The 17,846-nt window shown below is 48.4% G+C and overlaps 1 protein-coding gene across 10 annotated transcripts in view; it reads left to right on the top strand.

The window, feature by feature from the left end:
• The first annotated feature begins 11,762 nt into the window (after positions 1-11,762).
• Positions 11,763-17,846, top strand: part of CREBBP (CREB binding protein) — a 156,472-nt gene continuing 150,388 nt past the window's right edge. For 7 of the 10 annotated variants that reach the window (XM_055242836.2, XM_055242830.2, XM_063618264.1 and 4 more), the window contains exon 1: positions 11,785-12,079. In XM_055242836.2, coding sequence (XP_055098811.1) covers positions 11,995-12,079 — 85 coding nt within the window. In that variant the 5' untranslated portion in view covers positions 11,785-11,994. Of the gene's footprint in view, positions 12,080-12,313; positions 12,582-15,489; positions 17,840-17,846 lie in introns of those variants that run through there. The other 3 variants (XM_055242835.2, XM_055242833.2, XM_063618267.1) reach the window with 3 other exon arrangements.

The raw sequence follows: 17,846 nt of genomic DNA on the forward strand, positions 1-17,846 counted from the left end.
TTAATTTAATTAATTACTTTATTTATTTATTTTTATTGTAGCCATTCCTGGTGATTGTTAAATATTATCTCGGCTGGGCGTGGTGGTTTATGCCTGTAATCCCAGCACTTTGGGAGGCCAATGTGGGCAGATCACCTGAGGTCAGGAGTTGGAGACCAGCCTGGCCACCATGGTGAAACCCTGTCTCTACTAAAAATACAAAAATGAGCTGGGCGTGGTGGCAGCCACCTGTAATCCCAGCTACTCAGGAGGCTTCGGCAGGAGAATTGCTTGAACCCAGGAGTTGGAGGTTGCTGTGAGCCGAGATCACCGCATTGCCCTCCAGCGTGGGCGACAAGAATGAAACTCTGTCTCAAAAAAAAAAAAAATTACCTCATTGTGGTTTCAAATTGCACTTTCCAAATAAATTATCAATAATTTTGAGGATCTTTTCTTCTCCACTTTTTTTTTTTTTTTTGAGACAGTCTCATTCTGTTACCCAGGCTGGAGTGCAGTGGCGTGATCTTGGCTCACTGCAACCTCTGCCTCCTGGGTTCAAGCAATTCTTGTGCCTCAGCCTCCCCAGCAGCTGCAATTACAGATGCCTGCCACTGTGCCGGCTAATTTTTGTACTTTTAGTAGAGACGAGGTTTCACCATATTGGCCAGGCTCGTTTCAAACTCCCGGCCTCAAATGATCTGCCTGCCTCAGCCTCCCAAAGTGCTGGGAATAGAGATGTGAGCCACTGTACCCGGCCTTGAGGATCTTTTCATATACCCATTTGCTATGTGTATTTTTTTTTTGTAAAATGTCTAATCAAACCTTTTCTTGATTGATTTGTTCGGTTGTTTTCTTATTTTGCTGTAAGAATTCTTTGTGTATTTTGGATACATGTGCTTTAATGAGTAAGTGTTTTAGAAATATTTTCTCCCCATGGGTTGTTTACTTTGCCATTTTTTAAATGGTATCTTTTTTTTTTTTTTTTTTGAGACGGACTCTGGCTCTGTCGCCCAGGCTGGAGTGCAGTGGTGTGATCTCGGCTCACTGAAAGCTCCGCCTCCTAGGTTCACGCCATTCTCCTGCCTCAGCCTCCCGAGTAGCTAGGACTATAGGCGCCTGCAACCATGCCCGGCTAATTTTTTGTATTTTTAGTAGCGACAGGGTTTCACAGTGTTAGTCAGGACGGTCTCGATCTCCTGACCTCGTGATCCGCCTGCCTCGGCCTCCCAAAGTGCTGGGATTACAGGCGTGAGCCACCGCACCTGGCCTTAAATGCTATCTTTTGAAGAACAGAAGATTTGCATTTTGATGAGGTCCAATTGATCAATTTTTGTTTTTTTTTTTTGAGATGGAGTTTTGCTCTTGTCGCCCAGACTGGAGTGCAGTGGCGTGATGTTGGCTCACTGCAACTTCCGCCTCCTAGGTTCAAGCGATTCTCCTGCTTCAGCCTCCCAAGTAGCTGGGATTGCAGACATATACTACCACACCTGGCTAATTTTTGTATTTTTAGTAGAGACGGGGTTTCACCATGTAGGTCAGGCTGATCTCGAACTTCTGACCTCACATGATCCACCTGCCTTGGCCTCCCAAAGTGCTGGGATTACAGGCATGAGCCACCGCACCTGGCCCCAACTGATCAATTTTTAAAAATGTGTTGCGCTTTTGTTGTAGGTTTTCTACAGATGTCTGTTATCAGGTCAAAGAAGACCTCTTCTGTTTTAGTTTACTGAGAGTTTTTTTTTCTTTTTCTTTTTTTAAAAAATTATGAATAGGTATTGAATTTTGTCAGATGGGTTTTTTTCATCAAAAGAGATTATAAGATTTTTCTATTTTAATCATGTATTTGCTATCTGAAGCTGCTGTAAGAAATTGCCACAAACTTGGTGGCTTCAAACAACAAAAATCAGGCCAGGTGCGGTAGCTCATGCCTGTGATCCCAGCATTTTGGGATGCCGAGGCAGGCGGATCACTAGATGTCAGGAGTTTGAGACCGGCCTGGCCAACATGGTGAAACCCTGTCTCTACTAAAAATACAAAAATTAGCCAGGCGTGGGGGCGCATGCCTGTAATCCCAGCTGCTCAGGAGGCTGAGGCACAAGAATTGCTTGAACCTGGGAGGCAGAGATTGCAGTGAGCTGAGATCGTGTGCCACTGCACTCCAGCCTGAGCAACAGAGCAAGACTCTCAAACAACAACAAAAACAACAAACAAACCAAACAACAAAAGTCTATTATCTAACAGTTCTGGAGGCTAGAAGTCTGAAATTAAGGTGTCATCAGGTCCACACTCAAGCTGAAGACTCTGGAGGAGGAATCTGTCACTTGCCTCTGGTTTTTGGTGGCTGCTGGCATTCCTTGGCTTGTGGCTGCATCACTTAAATCTCTGCCTCTGTCTTCATATTTTCTTCTCTGTGTGTCTGTCTCTTCTATCTGTGTCAAGTATCCCTCTCCCTTCTTATACAGACACTTGTCACTGCACTTAGCAATGGAGCCAAGTGTCACTTAGCAACAGAGATATGTTCTGAGAAATGCATCGTTAGGCAATGGAATCGTCATTGTATGAACATTACAGAGTGCCCTTACACAACCCTAGACGGTACAGCCTACCACACACCTGGGATACATGGTACAGCCCATTGTTCCGTGGGCTACAAACCTGTGCAGTTTGTTACTGCACTGAGTACTGTGGGCAATTGTAACCCCGTGGTAAGTATTTATGTATCTAAACATGTCTAAACATAGAAAAGGTACAGTAAACATACAAAACTACAGTTTTGTTTGGTTTTGTTTTGTTTTTTGAGATGGAGACTCGCTTTGTCACCCAGGCTAGAGTGTCGTCGATCTCGGCTCACTGCAATCTCCACCCCCTGAGTTCAAGAAACTCTTGTGCTTCAGCCTTCTGAGTAGCTGGGATTACAGGCACCCACAACCACACCTGGCTAATTTTCCTATTTTTAATAGAGATGGGTTTCACCATGTTGGCCAGGCTGGACTCGGACTCCTGACCTCAAGTGATCCTCCCACTTCGGCCTCCCAAAGTGCTGGGATTACAGGAGTGAGCCACTTCACCCGGCCTTTATTTTATTTTTTAACATATGATTCAAAGGCCTACACAAAAAATACAGACATTCTGGAGAAAAAAATATTAATATGATTGGAACTAATAGAAGAGTCTGGCAAATTTGTTGGATCAGCTAAAAGATGGGCAGGCCCTTATGGAGAAAATTATAAAACTTTATTGCAAGACAGAAGAAAATGTAAATAAATGAATAGCTATATCATGTCTGTGGATGGAAAGACTCAATATTTCAATATTTGTATTGTTATACTATAATGCAAATACGTTATTATACTATTATACTATAATAATATACTGTATAATAATACACTGTTTAATAATAATCACTCTGTTGCCCGGGCTGGAGTAAAATGGCACAATCACAGCTCATTGCAGCCTCAAACTCCTTGGCTCAAGTGATCCTCCTGCCTCAGCCTCCCAAGTAGCTTAGACTACAGGTGCATATCACCATGCCTGGCTAATTTTTTAATTTTTTGTAGAGATGGGGTCTTGCTGTGTTGCCCAGGCTGGCCTTGACTTCCTAGCCTCAAGCAATCCTCCCACCCCAGCCTCCGAAAGTGCTGAGATTACAGGAAAGAGCCACCTGGCCCTCATATTTTAAAAACTTTTATTATTATAGGAATTTTTGAAATACACAAAAGTTTGCAGAATAATGTAATGAATTCTCAGGTACCCATCACTCAGTTTCAATAACTATCTATTCCTGGCCAATCTTGTTTCATCTATTATCCCACCTACTCCCAGGCATCCTATTATCATACTATATTTTATATACATCTATATATGTTATATTGTAATGTTTATAGATTATAAATATTTCAGCCTATGCCTCTAAAGATAAGGACTATTTAAAAATACATAATCACGATGTTACCATCACACTTTAAGTAACTGGCTGGGGGCAGTGGCCCACACCTGTAATCCCAGCAATTTGGGAGGCCAAGGTAGGTGGATTGCTTGAGTCCAGGAGTTCAAACCAGCCTGGGCAATATAGCAAGACTCTACCTCTACAAAAATTAAAATAAAATAAAAAATTAATGGTAACTTCTTAGTATCATTCTATGTCAGTCATTGTTTCAATTTTTTTTTTTTTTTTTGAGATGGAGTCTCACTCTGTCACCCAGGCTGCAGTGCAGTGCTATGATCTCTGCACACTGCACCCTCTGCCTCCCGGGTTCAAGCGATTCTCCTGCCTCAGTCTCCTAAGTAGCTGGGACTACAGGTGCCCACCACCACGCCTGGGTAATTTTTGTAATTTTAGTAGAGACGGGGTTTCACCATGTTGGCCAGGCTCGTCTCGAACTGCTGACCTCAAGTGATCCACCCACCTCGGCCCCCCAAAGTGCTGGGATTACAGGCGTGAGCCACCACACCTGGCCAAGACACACTATTTTTTAAATGGCAATTTTCCTCAAGTTAATTTACAAATTCAAAGCAATTCCAATGAAAATCCCAACTTTTTCTTCACACTCCTTGAAAAACTGAAATTCACATGGAAGACCAAAAGAGTCAAGAATAGTCAAGACAACTTTGAAAGGGAAGAGGGGTGGGGGAAACTCTCCTCTCCAGAGACCAGGAGTTACCCTTACTTGGAAAGATTTTAAACATTGTAACATTGGTGCAGGGGAATACAAATAGGCCAACTGACAGAAGAAAGAGGATGTTGGGGCCGGGCTTGGTGTCTGATGCCTGTAATTCTAGCACTTAGGGAGGCCGAGGTAGGCAGATCACTTGAAGTCAGGAGTGAGTTTGAGACCAGCCTGGTGAACATGATGAAACCCTGTATCTACTAAAAATACAAAAATTAGCTGGGTGTGGTGGCATGTGCTTGTAATCCGAGCTACTCAGGAGGCTGAGGCAGGAGAATCGCTTGAACACAGGAAATGGAGGTTGTAGTGAGTCAAGATTGTGCCATTGTACTGTAGCCTGGGCAACAGAGCAAGACCCTGCCTCGAAAGAAAGAAAAGGGAAAGGGAAAAGGAAATGGAAAGAGAAAGGAAAAGGATGAGGGAGGGAGGGAGAGATGAGGGAGAAAGAGAAGAAAGAAAAGCAAGGAAGGAAGGAAAGGAAGGAAGGGAGGAAGGAAGGAAAGGAGGAAGGAAGGAAGGAAGGAGAGGAAGGGAGGGAGGCAGGGAAGGAAAGAAGGGAAAGAAAAAATAAAAGGAAAGAAAGAAGGAAAAAAGACAGGATCTTAGTATAATAAAAGAGTTGACATTAGAAATCAAAGCACAAAGATGGAGTATTTCATAAAGGGAACCAGCTATCTGTAAGGAAAAAGAAGTAAATCCCTACCTCAAACCACACACATGCACATGCCCCCATGCACAGTCCCAGAATGCTCTGAACACCCAAATGTGAAAAAGCAAAACTAAAATTTCTAGAAGAAAACATGGGAGACCATCTTTATGACATCAGAGCAGGGAAGGAGATCTAAGCCACAGATACATACCATGAAGGGCAAGAGTAATCAATTTGAAGAGATGAAAATGTAAACATCCATCCAGGTGTGGTGGCTCAAGCCTGTAATCCCAGCACTTTAGGAGGCCAAGGCAGGGGGATCACCTGAGGTCAGGAGTTCAAGAGCAGCCTGGCCAACATGGTGAAACCCCATCTCTACTAAAAATACAAAAATTAGCTGGGCATGGTAGCAAGCACCTATAGTCCCAGCTACTTGGGAGGGTGAGGAACGAAAATCGCTTGAACCCAGGATGGGGATTGCAGCAAGCCAAGATCGCACCACTGCACTCCAGCCTGGGCAACAAAGTAGGACCCTGTCTCAAAAAAAAAAAAAAAAAAAGGTAGAAGTTCTGTATAACAAAAAATACTGCAAGGGAAAAGATAAGTCACAGACAGGAGAGAATAGCTACAAGTTATTTTTTTGAAATGAGGGTCTCACTGTGTTGCTCATACTGGTGTGCAGTGGTGCCATTATAGCTCACTGCAGCCTCCAGGTCCTGGGCTCAAGAGATCCTCCCACCTCTGCCTCCTGAGAGGCTGGGGCTACAGGTGCGTGCCATTATGCCCAGCCAATTTTTAACTTTTTTTTTAGAGATAGGGTCTCACTGTGTTGCCCAAGTGCATCTCAAATTCCTGGGCTCAAGTGATCCTCCTGCCTCGGCCTCCCAAAATGCTGGGATTACAGGGGTGGGCCACCACGCCTGAACAGTTAGACAATTTATTTATGCAGGATTAGCATCCAAAATTTAAAAAGAAACTGATTAATGAATCAGAGAAAGAGAAACAACCCAACAGCAAAAGAGCAAAGGATAAGGCAATCCATTGTACATAAAACCTCCCCTAAACAAATAAGTATGTGAAAATAGTCAGCCTCATTAGTAATTAGGGAAGAGCATACTAAAATTAAGAGGCACCATTTCATCCCCAAAGGCTGGGAAAAAACTCAAATTAATGAAAATTAAGTCTAGTAAATAACAGCTAATGTTGGCAAAGATGTGGGTATATTGATAGCATAAGTTGCTGGTGGGAATGTAAATGGATAAAATCACTTTGGAAAGCAAATTGGGCTGGGTGCGGTGGCTCACGCCTGTAATGCCAGCACTTTGAGAGGCCGAGGAAGGCGGATCACCTGAGGTCAGGAGTTCAAGACCAGCCTGGCCAACATGGCGAAACTCCATCTCTACTAAAAATACAAAAAAATTAGCTGGGCATGGGGGTGCACGCCTGTAATCCCAGCTACTCGGGAGGCCGAGGCAGGAGAATCACTTGTACCAGGCAGGCGGAGGTTGCAGTGAGCCAAGATGGTGCCATTGTGCTCTAGCCTGGGTGACAAAATGAGACTATGTCTCAAAAAAAAAAAAAAAAAAATAGGCTGGGCGCGGTGGCTCACGCCTGTAGTCCCAGCACTTTGGGAGGCCGAGGTGGGCGGATCACGAGGTCAGGAGATCGAGACCATCCTGGCTAACACGGTGAAACCCCGTCTCTACTAAAAATACAAAAAATTAGCCAGGCATGGTGGCACGCGCCACCGCGCCCGGCCAAGGTATTTGTTTTCAACACAGCTAAGAAAAAGCAGTCGATTTGGGACTTGAACCTAGCTCTGTCTGGATCCCTCCACACCACCAGACCACATTCTGCTTTCTGTCCACCAGGAACTGGCTGGAATCCTGCCCTCCTGGGACTACTCCCCCAGGCCTCTGCCCACCCTTGGGGGATCTGTTATTATGATTTTGTGCTATTCTGACTCGGATTCTCTGCTTATCTTTTCAATGTGTGTCCTGTTTGTGTTTTTCTCCCCAATGCTGTTCTGCATCGCTTGAAGGCAAAGTCCAAACCTGATGCTATCTTTTAATCTATTTAAGCCTAGAAAGGGACAATCAATATCAAATTGCAACAATTCCATTTCTTTTTTTTTTTTTTTTTTTTTTTTTGAGATGCAGTTTCATTCTTGTTGCCCAGGCTGGAATGCAATCTTGGCTCACTGCAACCTCCGCCTCCTGGGTTCAAGCAATTCTCCTGCCTCAGCCTCCCAAGTAGCTGGGATTACAGGTGACCCCACCATGCCCAGCCATTTATTTGTATTTTTAGTAGAGATAGGGTTTCACCATATTGGCCAGGCTGGTCTCGAACTCCTGACCTCAGGTGATCCACCCACCTCAGCCTCCCAAAGTGCTAGGATTACAGGCGTGAGCCGCCGCATCCAGCCAATAATTCCAACAATTCCATTTCTTTCTCTTTCTTTTCTTTTTTTTTTAGACAGTATCTCACTGTTGCCCAGACTGAAGTGCAGTGGTTTGATCATAGCTCACTGCAGCCTTGACCTCCTGAGCTCCAGTGATCCTGTTGCCTTGGTCTCCCAGGCAGCTGGGACTACAGGTGCACGCCACCATGCCCAGTTAATTTTTTAACATTTTGTTGTAGAGATGAGGGTCTCACTGTTGCCCAGGCTGGTCTCAAACTCCTGGGCTCCAGAGATCCTTCCACCTCGGCCTCCTAAAGTGCTGGGATTACAGGCATGAGCCATCATGCCCAGTCCCTTGACTGTTTTTTAATGTGGTCTCTGAGACTGGAGAGGGTGAGGTTTGTGGAAAGAGCAGGAAGCCTTAGGTGTGCACCAGAGTGAAGCCCCTTAGTGGCTGGGTGGCTTGTCCTCCTTTGTGCCTTAGTTCCTCATCTGTGAAATGAGGACAATTTTCCTTCCAGGATTGTAGGAAGTGCTATCCATGGGAGGCATGGGCAGAGCGGCCTGGTATCCCCTAAGGCACTCACTTTTTGGTGGTAATCCCCAGCTAAGTGAGTGCAGGCAGGAGCCACGCTTCCCTCCTTGCTATTCCCCCATCAGTGTCTGAGCTCAGGGTTCTTTGAGTCAGACTGAAGGGAGAAGAAATCGAAAGCAAAGAAAAAACAGGTATCAGTAAATACCAGAATTGATCAAAATGATACAGGTGAGAACAATGAGACAGAAAAAGGGACTGCAGAGCTGGTATGTTTTGAGGGTGGAACATGGTGAGACAGGAAGACTAGGGGTTTTGGAGAGTGAAGACATGGGTTCCAGGCCCACACTTGCCATGTCCAGGTTATTTACTTCTAAGTCCTTGCGACTGGGTTCCCTTGCTTTCCTCTGTAAAATGGAAACCTGTCAGGGAATGGCTCAAGCTCCTGTGCACACATCTGTGTAGACCACTTACCAACGGACCCCTGGGGGGCTGCATGGTGTCTCTACTGCCCCAAGGCAGGCCCTAAGGCCTCTAGGTGGCTGGACACCTTGTCCCCTTTGAAGAGTGGCCTGGAGCCACCTCAGGCTGGGGCCCACCCTTTTCAGTGGCCTGAAGGCCTCTAGGACTCAGGGCACCTGACACAGCTCATCACTCATTCAATTTTACAAACCTCCTTTTTGCAGAGCACTGTTTCTGTGACTAAGACACCACCTTTGCCCCCAAGGAGCTCATAGACCCTTGGTGAGACGGACACCCAGAGCATTCAGATACAGGGTGTGGGCCTGCCCTGTGCCACTGACACACTTCTTGCCATTCCTGTGCAAACTGACTTCTTGAATACTTCCATTTGTGGCTTCCAGGGTGTGCTGTTTTAACTCCTTGAATATATGGGGATCTCTTCATGTTTGGCCAAGGGGATTAGCACAGTCTCAATGCCCTTGGGATTCTCAAGAGCTATTTGATGCATCAGTAAAAACATGAACTAATTTGGGGGCAGTGGAGGGGGGGAAGGTGGGGCAAGATGTGTTATGTGTTCTCTCACAGAGTGTAGAAGTGATATGGGAGCCGAGGAGTGGGCTACGAGGGCTTCCTGGAGTAGGTGACATTTGAACTGGGTTCTGGAGGATGAGTTAGAATTTGCCAGGCATGTGTTCTCAGCACAGGGACCAGCATTTGAAAAAAAAAAAAAAAAAAAAAAAAAAAGCCTGAATGATGTGAACTGCCTACTGGCCAAGTGGGTGTAGGATGATGATGGTGAAGTGAGCCATGTAAAGTAGAAGAGACAGATTCAAGAGGGGTGTCGCGGTCCAAGATTTTGAGCAGTACAGGTAAACAGAGAAAAGCAGAACGATCACTCAATCTTGACACTCAAGGACAGTCACCATATGTACATATACCTGTGTTTTTTAAGAGAATTCACATGTGTTCTTTTTTAAAGAAAGACTAAATATGTAGTGTTTTCTTTTTCTATGTCAGGGATTTTGTTTTGTTTTGTTTTGTTTTGTTTTTGAGACGGAGTTTCAGTCATCACCCAGGATGGAGTACAATGGCGAGATCCCGGCTTACTGGCCTCCCCGGTTCAAGCGATTCTCCCATCTCAGCCTCCCCAGTAGCTGAGATTACAGGCGCACACCGCCACGCCCACCTAATTTTTGTATTTTTAGTAGAGATGGGGTTTCACCATGTTGGCCAGGCTGGTCTTGAACTCCTGACCTCAGGTGATCTGCCACCGCGCCCGGCCAGGGAGTTGTTTTAAACAGATTTTTTCCCTCTCTTTTCGGGATGTTAACTCTGGTGCTGCGTGGGGAGAAACGTGGAAAGCAAAGAACACTTAAGTGAGCAGCTGCCACCATAGCCACCGGGACAGTGAGGGAGGAGCCGTCTTCCAGGTAAAGACCGTGGGTAGAGGGGCGCGTGGTGGGTGAGAGGGAGGAGTCTGCGCTGACTCAAGGGATTCTGGCTTAGGAAAGCTGATACCTTTATGAAGAAGCCGGGCAAGTTTGGAGGGGCAGATAACTAACTGGGATGGGAACACCTTGGGTGTTCGTAGAAGTGTCCCGCGGGCTGTGGTCTCGCGTGGGGGACTCCCCAGGCCCGCACCCCGGTCTGGGGCACCCGCGAGGCGCCAGGCGAGTTGCCTGGGGCGGGGAGTGCGGCCTGGGCGTCCAGGCTTAAGCCCCGATGCGCGGGCCCTTCTCCGCCCAGGCGGCGCTCGCCACCCGGCTCTCACAGGTGAGGGTGTCTGCCCCGCCGCCTTGGGCGGGGAACAGGCGTGAGGCCCCCTCACTCCCTAGTGTCACGAGGTAGGGCGGGACCCGAATCCCGGACCTGCCACTTCCTGCCTCGACGACTTTGGAGCAGTTGCTCTCCCCCCGCCTCAGTTTCCCCATCCGCCCACCTCGTCGGCAGACACGAGGGCGGTCTGTAACCTGCAGAGGCCATTCCACTTCCTTGGCCGGCGGCGAAGGCTAGTGGCGCGCCCTGGGCTGGGGTCTCCCCGACCGTTCCCGCCCGACGCCACCGAGGAGGGTCTCGGGCAGGGACGCGAGGAGCTGGGGACACGCAGCGCCGCCCCAGCGGGACAGGCGGGCCCGGGCTGGCGTCGAATCCGCGCCGAGAGCCCAGCCCGCGGCCAGGCCGCCGCTCCCGGAGCCCGCTTGGGCCCGGAGCCCCGGCCCTTTACGCCTGGTCGCCATCAGAACAAAAGCTGTGGCTCAGCCCGGAGCTCTGGCGCCCGGCAGGCCTGGCCCGCGCCCGGCCACCCGCTGCCCTACGCTTGGCGGCCGCGCCTTCAGCCCTTCGGCCCGAGCACGCTCGGCTTTTTCCGTCACGGCCGGCGCAGGTGGAGGGGGCGGGGCGGGGGCCGTGCGTGGTGACGCCGCGGGGGGGGTGACGCACCGGCGTGCCCCGCCCCCACCCCCTCCCCGTTCAGGCTCTGGAAAGAGAAGAAAAAAAACTTTCTTTTTTTTTTAATTGAGGAATCAACAGCCGCCATCTTGTCGCGGACCCGACCGGGGCTTCGAGCGCGATCTACTCGGCCCCGCCGGTCCCGGGCCCCACAACCGCCCGCGCACCCCGCTCCGCCCGGCCGGCCCGCTGCGCCCGGCCCTCGGCGCCCGCCCCGGCGGCCCCGCTCGCCTCTCGGCTCGGCCTCCCGGAGCCCGGCGGCGGCGGCGGCGGCAGCGGCGGCGGCGGCGGAACGGGGGGTGGGGGGGCCGCGGCGGCGGCGGCGACCCCGCTCGGCGCATTGTTTTTCCTCACGGCGGCGGCGGCGGGCCGCGGGCGGGGAGCGGAGCCCGGAGCCCCCTCGTCGTCGGGCCGCGAGCGAATTCATTAAGTGGGGCGCGGGGGGGGGAGCGAGGCGGCGGCGGTGGCGGCACCATGTTCCTGGGGACTGCCTGAGCCGCCCGGCCGGGCGCCGTCGCTGCCAGCCGGGCCCGGGGGGGCGGCCGGGCCGCCAGGGCGCCCCCACCGCGGAGTGTCGCGCTCGGGAGGCGGGCAGGGGATGAGGGGGCCGCGGCCAGCGGCGGCGGCGGCGGCCGGGGGCGGGCGGTGAGCGCTGCGGGGCGCTGTTGCTGTGGCTGAGATTTGGCCGCCGCCTCCCCCACCCGGCCTGCGCCCTCCCTCTCTCTCCGCGCCCGCCCGCCCGCTCGCGGCCCGCGCTCGCTCCTCTCCCTCGCAGCCGGCAGGGCCCCCGAACCCCGTTCGGGCCCTCGCCGGCCCGGCCGCCCGCGCCCGGGGCTGTTTTCGCGAGCAGGTGAAAATGGCCGAGAACTTGCTGGACGGACCGCCCAACCCCAAAAGAGCCAAACTCAGCTCTCCCGGTTTCTCGGCGAATGACAGCACAGGTGAGGAGGGGGTCCGGGGCGGCGGGGGCCCGGGGCGCGCTGTCACCGCTCCCTGAAAGAGAGCGTCCGGGGGTCGTGGTCGCGGATACCGACCGAGCCGGGAGCCCGGAGCAGGCCCCGCAGCCGGTTCTCCTCGCCCCGCGCCGGAGGGTGGAAGTTCGTCGCAGGACTGTCACTGGGCCCGAGTTGGGCAGCACACGCCCGGTGCACTCGGCCTCCCCGCACCCGATCAGCCCTCCTCACGGGGACCCGAGTGGCACTCCAGGAGGGAAGAAGTAAAGTGCAGCGTGTGGGTTTGTTTGGTAATGCCCTACGCATCCATCCGCGGCCGTGTCCACACGCGTGGCCGTCCAGAGGATGACAGCGGAGGGTACCTTTGATACTTAGAGAAAGCAAGATCGCGGCCAAAAGTAGCGCAATGTGTTTTCTGGATTGGCGACACATTGACCAGGCTGCAGTCAGAGGACAGCTTGCGAGTTAGAACCGAAGTTTCTTGGAATGAGTGAGTTCTTTGGAAAGATGCTTAGTGCTTATTTTTAAAACTCCTTGTTTTTTTGTTTTTTGTTTGTGTGTGTGTGTTTTTCTTTTTAGTCAACTAGTCACTCCATTTTTCAAAACCCAAATTTCGTTAGCAAGATGTCATCAAAGTTGCTGTGGTGTGTTTCATTTCCATGTATAACTTCAAAAGAAAGTTAAACAGCAGATTTAAGTTCATTTGGGCTGTAATCTCCATTTGAGTTTGTGTTGCTTTCACAGTGTAGGTGTACAAAAAATTATGTTAAGGAATGCAGGAATTCCAATTTTTCAAAAAAAATAGCAGGATACTGAATAAATCATCTTTTGTTTGTTTCCTCTCATTAAACAGCTTCCCTGGAAACTTTCTTAAGTAATCATAGTTGCTTAAGAGAAGTATTTAGTTTTCTATTCATTCAGTAATTCTGGGTCCTACTGCGCTGGTTCATGGTAACATGAACTAGTTATATTTCCTCTTTTAGAGCTCTCTCCTTTGCAGCAAAAACTTGTGTGCTGCTGAGAACAATTCCATCTCCAGCGCAGCTTGCATTTCTCCAGTAGTCTTGCGGTGGTAGCATCTGAAAATCAGTTACTAATGAATGAGTCCAAATTGAATTACATTGCTGCCTTCAGATTTGCATTAGACACAGCTGTTCAACTTGTGGAAATAGTTCTGTGACCGACCACTAGCATATTAAAAAAGTTGCTATTGCTTTTTAAACAAAACTGGAATTTTGTGGCTTAAGTTTGAATGCAGTTCCTGGAATCAAGTTATGATAAGCGACATTTAATATTAATATAGAAGTGAAAAGCGATTTTAAAAAAGTCAATCATAAGGAGATTCTTATCTAGTTAAAATTTCTTAAACAGTGGGGAGGAGTAAATGATGCTCATGGTCTATAAAAATCACTAATAATGCTTTTCTTTTTAGCTGATAAAAGTTGAGTTTGACATTAATCTTATAAAATGAACTTATTGAAGTGAGAAATTTGGAAACAATAGTTTAAATGCCGTTGTACTGCAAAACAGATCTCCGTTGCTTCATTAATCTTGCTGTGTTTGAGTAGTCTTCAGTTCTGTGAGACGTCGGTCATACGAGGCGAGTTCAGCTTTGAAGCTTGTCTTCTGAAACTGGTAACCTGGATGGCTTTGTAGCTTTGCTATTGTTGCATGAATTTGTTGTAGATTTTGTCTTAAAAAGGGGGACAATTAGTAACACAAGACTTAACAAAAGAGTTGTCCTAATATGTACATCCAGCTGTTTCCAAGATGGAGCCCAAAGGATAGCTTTTTCCATAGTAGTTTCCATTATTGGATGATCAGATGCTTAATAAGTTGATCAGAAAGGATTTTCCACACTTAACCACCTTTTCCCCCTTCCTTTACAATTTTGATCCTTGTAAGGCACAGGGGCTGTTTCGTGGGACCAAAAGTCAGCTTTAAATGGCTCCGATTTAATCCAAAGTACAAAGTCAACATCATACTTAAGTTGGGTCATGCGTTGCACATTCATCACCATCACACTATTGTGAAAGGGTCTGTTAGTATGGGGGACCAAGGAAGGGCTCATTATCAAGCACATTAAACAAGGGGCCGGGCGCCATGGCTCATGCCTGTAATCCCAGCACTTTGGGAGGCAGAGGCTGGTGGATCAACTTCAGGTCAGGAGTTCGAGACCAGCCTGGCCAACGTGGTGAAACCCCATCTGTACTAAAAATACAAAAAAATAGCCAGGCATGGTGACATGCACCTGTAATTCCAGCTACTTGAGAGGCTGGGGCATGAGAATTGCTTGAACTCGGGAGGCAGAGGTTGCAGTGAGCTGAGATCGCGCCACTGCACTCCAGCCTGGGTAACGGAGTGAGACACTGTCTCCAAAAAAACAAGGGACACCTTGTCTGGTGTAACTACTCAACTAAGAAATTGAGTAATGAGATGGACAGAGATCTTAGGGACGTATATTAAACAAATAAATGGCTTGAGTTTTTACGTTAAATACATCCAAAGGACTGAAGGCATTTGGTTAGGTGGGACAGACCTGAGAATAACATTCTTGAGGAACTCAATCTTATTTTAGTGAGGGGATGTGTCTCTGAGTCTCCCAGGGGGAAACTGGGCCTAGTGGAGCAGGGCGTGTGCCCGGTGCATTGGATCAGATTTGAGGGAGGGGCCTCTGTCTAGGAGCTGAGGAGTTGAAAGGAGGAGGAGCCTTTGGCAGCCTGAGAAACAGGAGCTACTTGGACTGCAGTGCATGTCTGTAGAGACTGGCCTGTGGGGTCACCAGTGTCACTTAGATGTGTCTGTGGAGGGTGGCAGTGAGCTGAGAGAAGAATGCCCCCAACATTGGGGAGCTGCTCAGCCAGGGTGCTGCTCATCTGGGGGCATGGATGTTGCAAACAGCACTCCCTAAGATCAGGCAGCACCTCGGAGTGATGAATGTCACTGCCACTGATGACAAACAAGTTGCCAAAGGCTGGGAAGCGTATGCAGAGATGATGCAGAAATAGGGAATGTGCTGCGAAGGAGGGTAGCAAGAGGAAGAAGGAGAAACAGTACCTTTCACCCCACTGAAGCAGCAGCCCCAGAGAGGCACAGAATTTGATGGCCTCAGATGTTAAAGTAGCATTTTCTTGTATTATGTTGAAGCCTTTACACTTTCTCATACATGAGGTCTTCCTTTACTTGGCACTCTTACAATAAGTGGGGACTTTATATTACCAGTATATAGTTAGTTGGGTGTTTTGGAAACTTCTTTATTTAATATGTCCAAGTTAAAATAGCATATTATGTCTTTCAACAGCAGAGATTCATGATTTAACAGTATAACACAAATATCCAGGCAAGCAGTAGACTTTTGTTTTTTGTTTTCTGGGTTTTTTTTTTTTTTTTTTTGGTCAGCTTTATTGCAAAATTTGCACACAACAGACTGTTTATAAAAGTTTTTTGAAATTGCAAGCCAGGGTGGTGGCTCATGCCTATAATCCCAGTGCTTAGGGAGACTGAGACAGGAGGATTGCTTGAGGCCAGGAGTTGGAGACCAGCCTGGGCAACATAGTGAGACCCCATCTCTACAAAAAATTTTTTAAATTAGTTGGGTGTAATAGTATAATACTGTAATCCCAGCTATTCAGGAGGCTGTGGCAGGAGGATCGCTTGAGCCCAGGAGGTCGAGGCTGCAGTGAGCTGTGATCATGCCACTGCACTCTGGCCTGGGTGACAGAGTGAGACCCTGTCTCTGGGGGAAAAAAGAAAAGAAAAACTACATTCTGAAGATTGAACATAGCTATATTTCACCCTGTGCTGTATAAGTGGCTCCAAGCAGTTGTGATTACATTTTATGACATGAATCCTTTTAAATGCAATAGGGAAGCTTATTTAAAGAAAGCTGGTGGCGAATACGGTTGTCAACTAAGTGATCTGTTGTGTATGTCTGGTACTTTATGTATCAGAGTGCTTTTCTCCACGTCACCTCAGTTTGATCCTTACAGCGTCCTGTGAGGAAGGGAAGACGCTGTTACTGCTATTTTCTAGGTGAGGAACTGGACTTGAGAGGTGATACAGGGTCAAAACCAGATCCAGCCTAGATTGTTAAAGTCAGTAGTTTTACATATTTATTTTCTAAGTCTCTATCTGTAAACAGTGCATTTACTTGAATCGACCCAGGAACCTGCCAAGCTTGGTGAGTTTAAGTAGCAGCCGTCCCGCACTTGAATGAGATCACTAGCGGGGAGGTTTGTAGCCACCTCTGGTGGGGGCAGCCAGGAGTGTATTCTTCCTCCTGGGTTAGGGGCTCTCCCTTTTCCCTCTGGTTCTGGTGTTATCCTCAGCGTCAAGTGTGTGGGCTCGTGTTCCTGTTTACCTCAAGGAGAATGAGAAACGGTTATGTTACCCCATCAGTGAGTTCTGGCTAAATAGGAATAAAAGTTGTCATAGAGACATTTCATGACCGTGCTTCACTTTTGAATAACTGAGAGGGGTGAGATGGGTGGCCCCATTCAAAGGTCCTCAGGGATGAAGGTAGGCAAGGACAAGTCATGTGCAGGGCACCTTAGAGGGCCTTCAGAAGATGGAAAGTCGCTCCTGGCTGAACATTCAGATTTGATTCTGTAAACAGAATTGAACATAACTTACAAAGTGACTGAGTCCTGCAGTTGGAAGTTGATGCTTAGATTAGTAGCCTGTGTTTTCACAGCTTCTAAATAGTGCGTTGTAATTGTGTGACAAAGTATGTGATTACTTGGGGGGTCCATAATTGCTGACTTGTGTTTTGACTTGATGTATTTGAAAACCGGAAAATGATTTTGCCAAAGTGTGTCTTAGTTAAGATGAAATGTACCTTATTGTGAGTTTCTGAAGATTGCGAAAGCTTGTCCGTTTAGTTTTTGGGGTCCCATTAGTGAGGGCACCCCTCTTTACCTTACTCAAACCAGCTCTTCACATGTATTCCAGGAAACTAGAGGGCATGCTAAGAGGTGTTTCTCAACAAAGGGTTTGTGCTCAGATGCTGTTGGTTGTAGCTGAGGAGTTTGACTGCAGACTTTCCCAGAGCCTTGGTGTGCCGAGGGGGCACTGTGAGAGAGGGGCTGCTGTTGGACCACTCTCAATCCTGTTTGACCCTAGAACTCTTTTTAGCCTATTGTGGGTCCGCAGACTTCCTCTGCAAAGGGCCAGAGAGCACGCATATGGCTTTGTGAGCCATATGGTCTCTTATTGCAACTACTCAAGGCTGCCATTTCAGCAAGAAAGTAGCCATAGGGAAGTGGGCATGGCTGTGTTCCAGTAAAACTCTAGTTGTAAAGACTGGCATCTGAGGACTTGGCCCATGGGCTGCAATTTGGTAACTCTGATATAATGTGGGACTTCATTCTCTGAGCACCCGTTGGGGAGCACTAGCCTACCACAGCTGCGCAGACAGTTTTAAGGAAAACAGCAGCAGGGCAAGTTTCCTGAGCTGCATGAAGTGGAGCCCAGGAGAGCCCAGATGAGCAGCAGGCTAGCATGGGTCTCCTGTCGTGGAGCACTTCAGAGCTTAGCAGGGCCCTCTCCCTCTGTCTTTTTTGTTCCTCTGTAACAGTTATGTGGACGACTTGATTTAAAATCACACGAGTTTATCAGAAAGCCTGGTGACCCATTGCATTTTTCTTTCTTCTTTTGCTTTTTGTTGACCCCAGTGGCCCACATGGCATTTCTCATCGCTCTTTGTCATCTTATGCTCTAGGCTTCCTCCCCTTCCTGTGACACCACAAGGTAAGCA

Source organism: Symphalangus syndactylus, chromosome 14, assembly GCF_028878055.3.
Source record: "Symphalangus syndactylus isolate Jambi chromosome 14, NHGRI_mSymSyn1-v2.1_pri, whole genome shotgun sequence".
NCBI lineage: Eukaryota > Metazoa > Chordata > Mammalia > Primates > Hylobatidae > Symphalangus > Symphalangus syndactylus.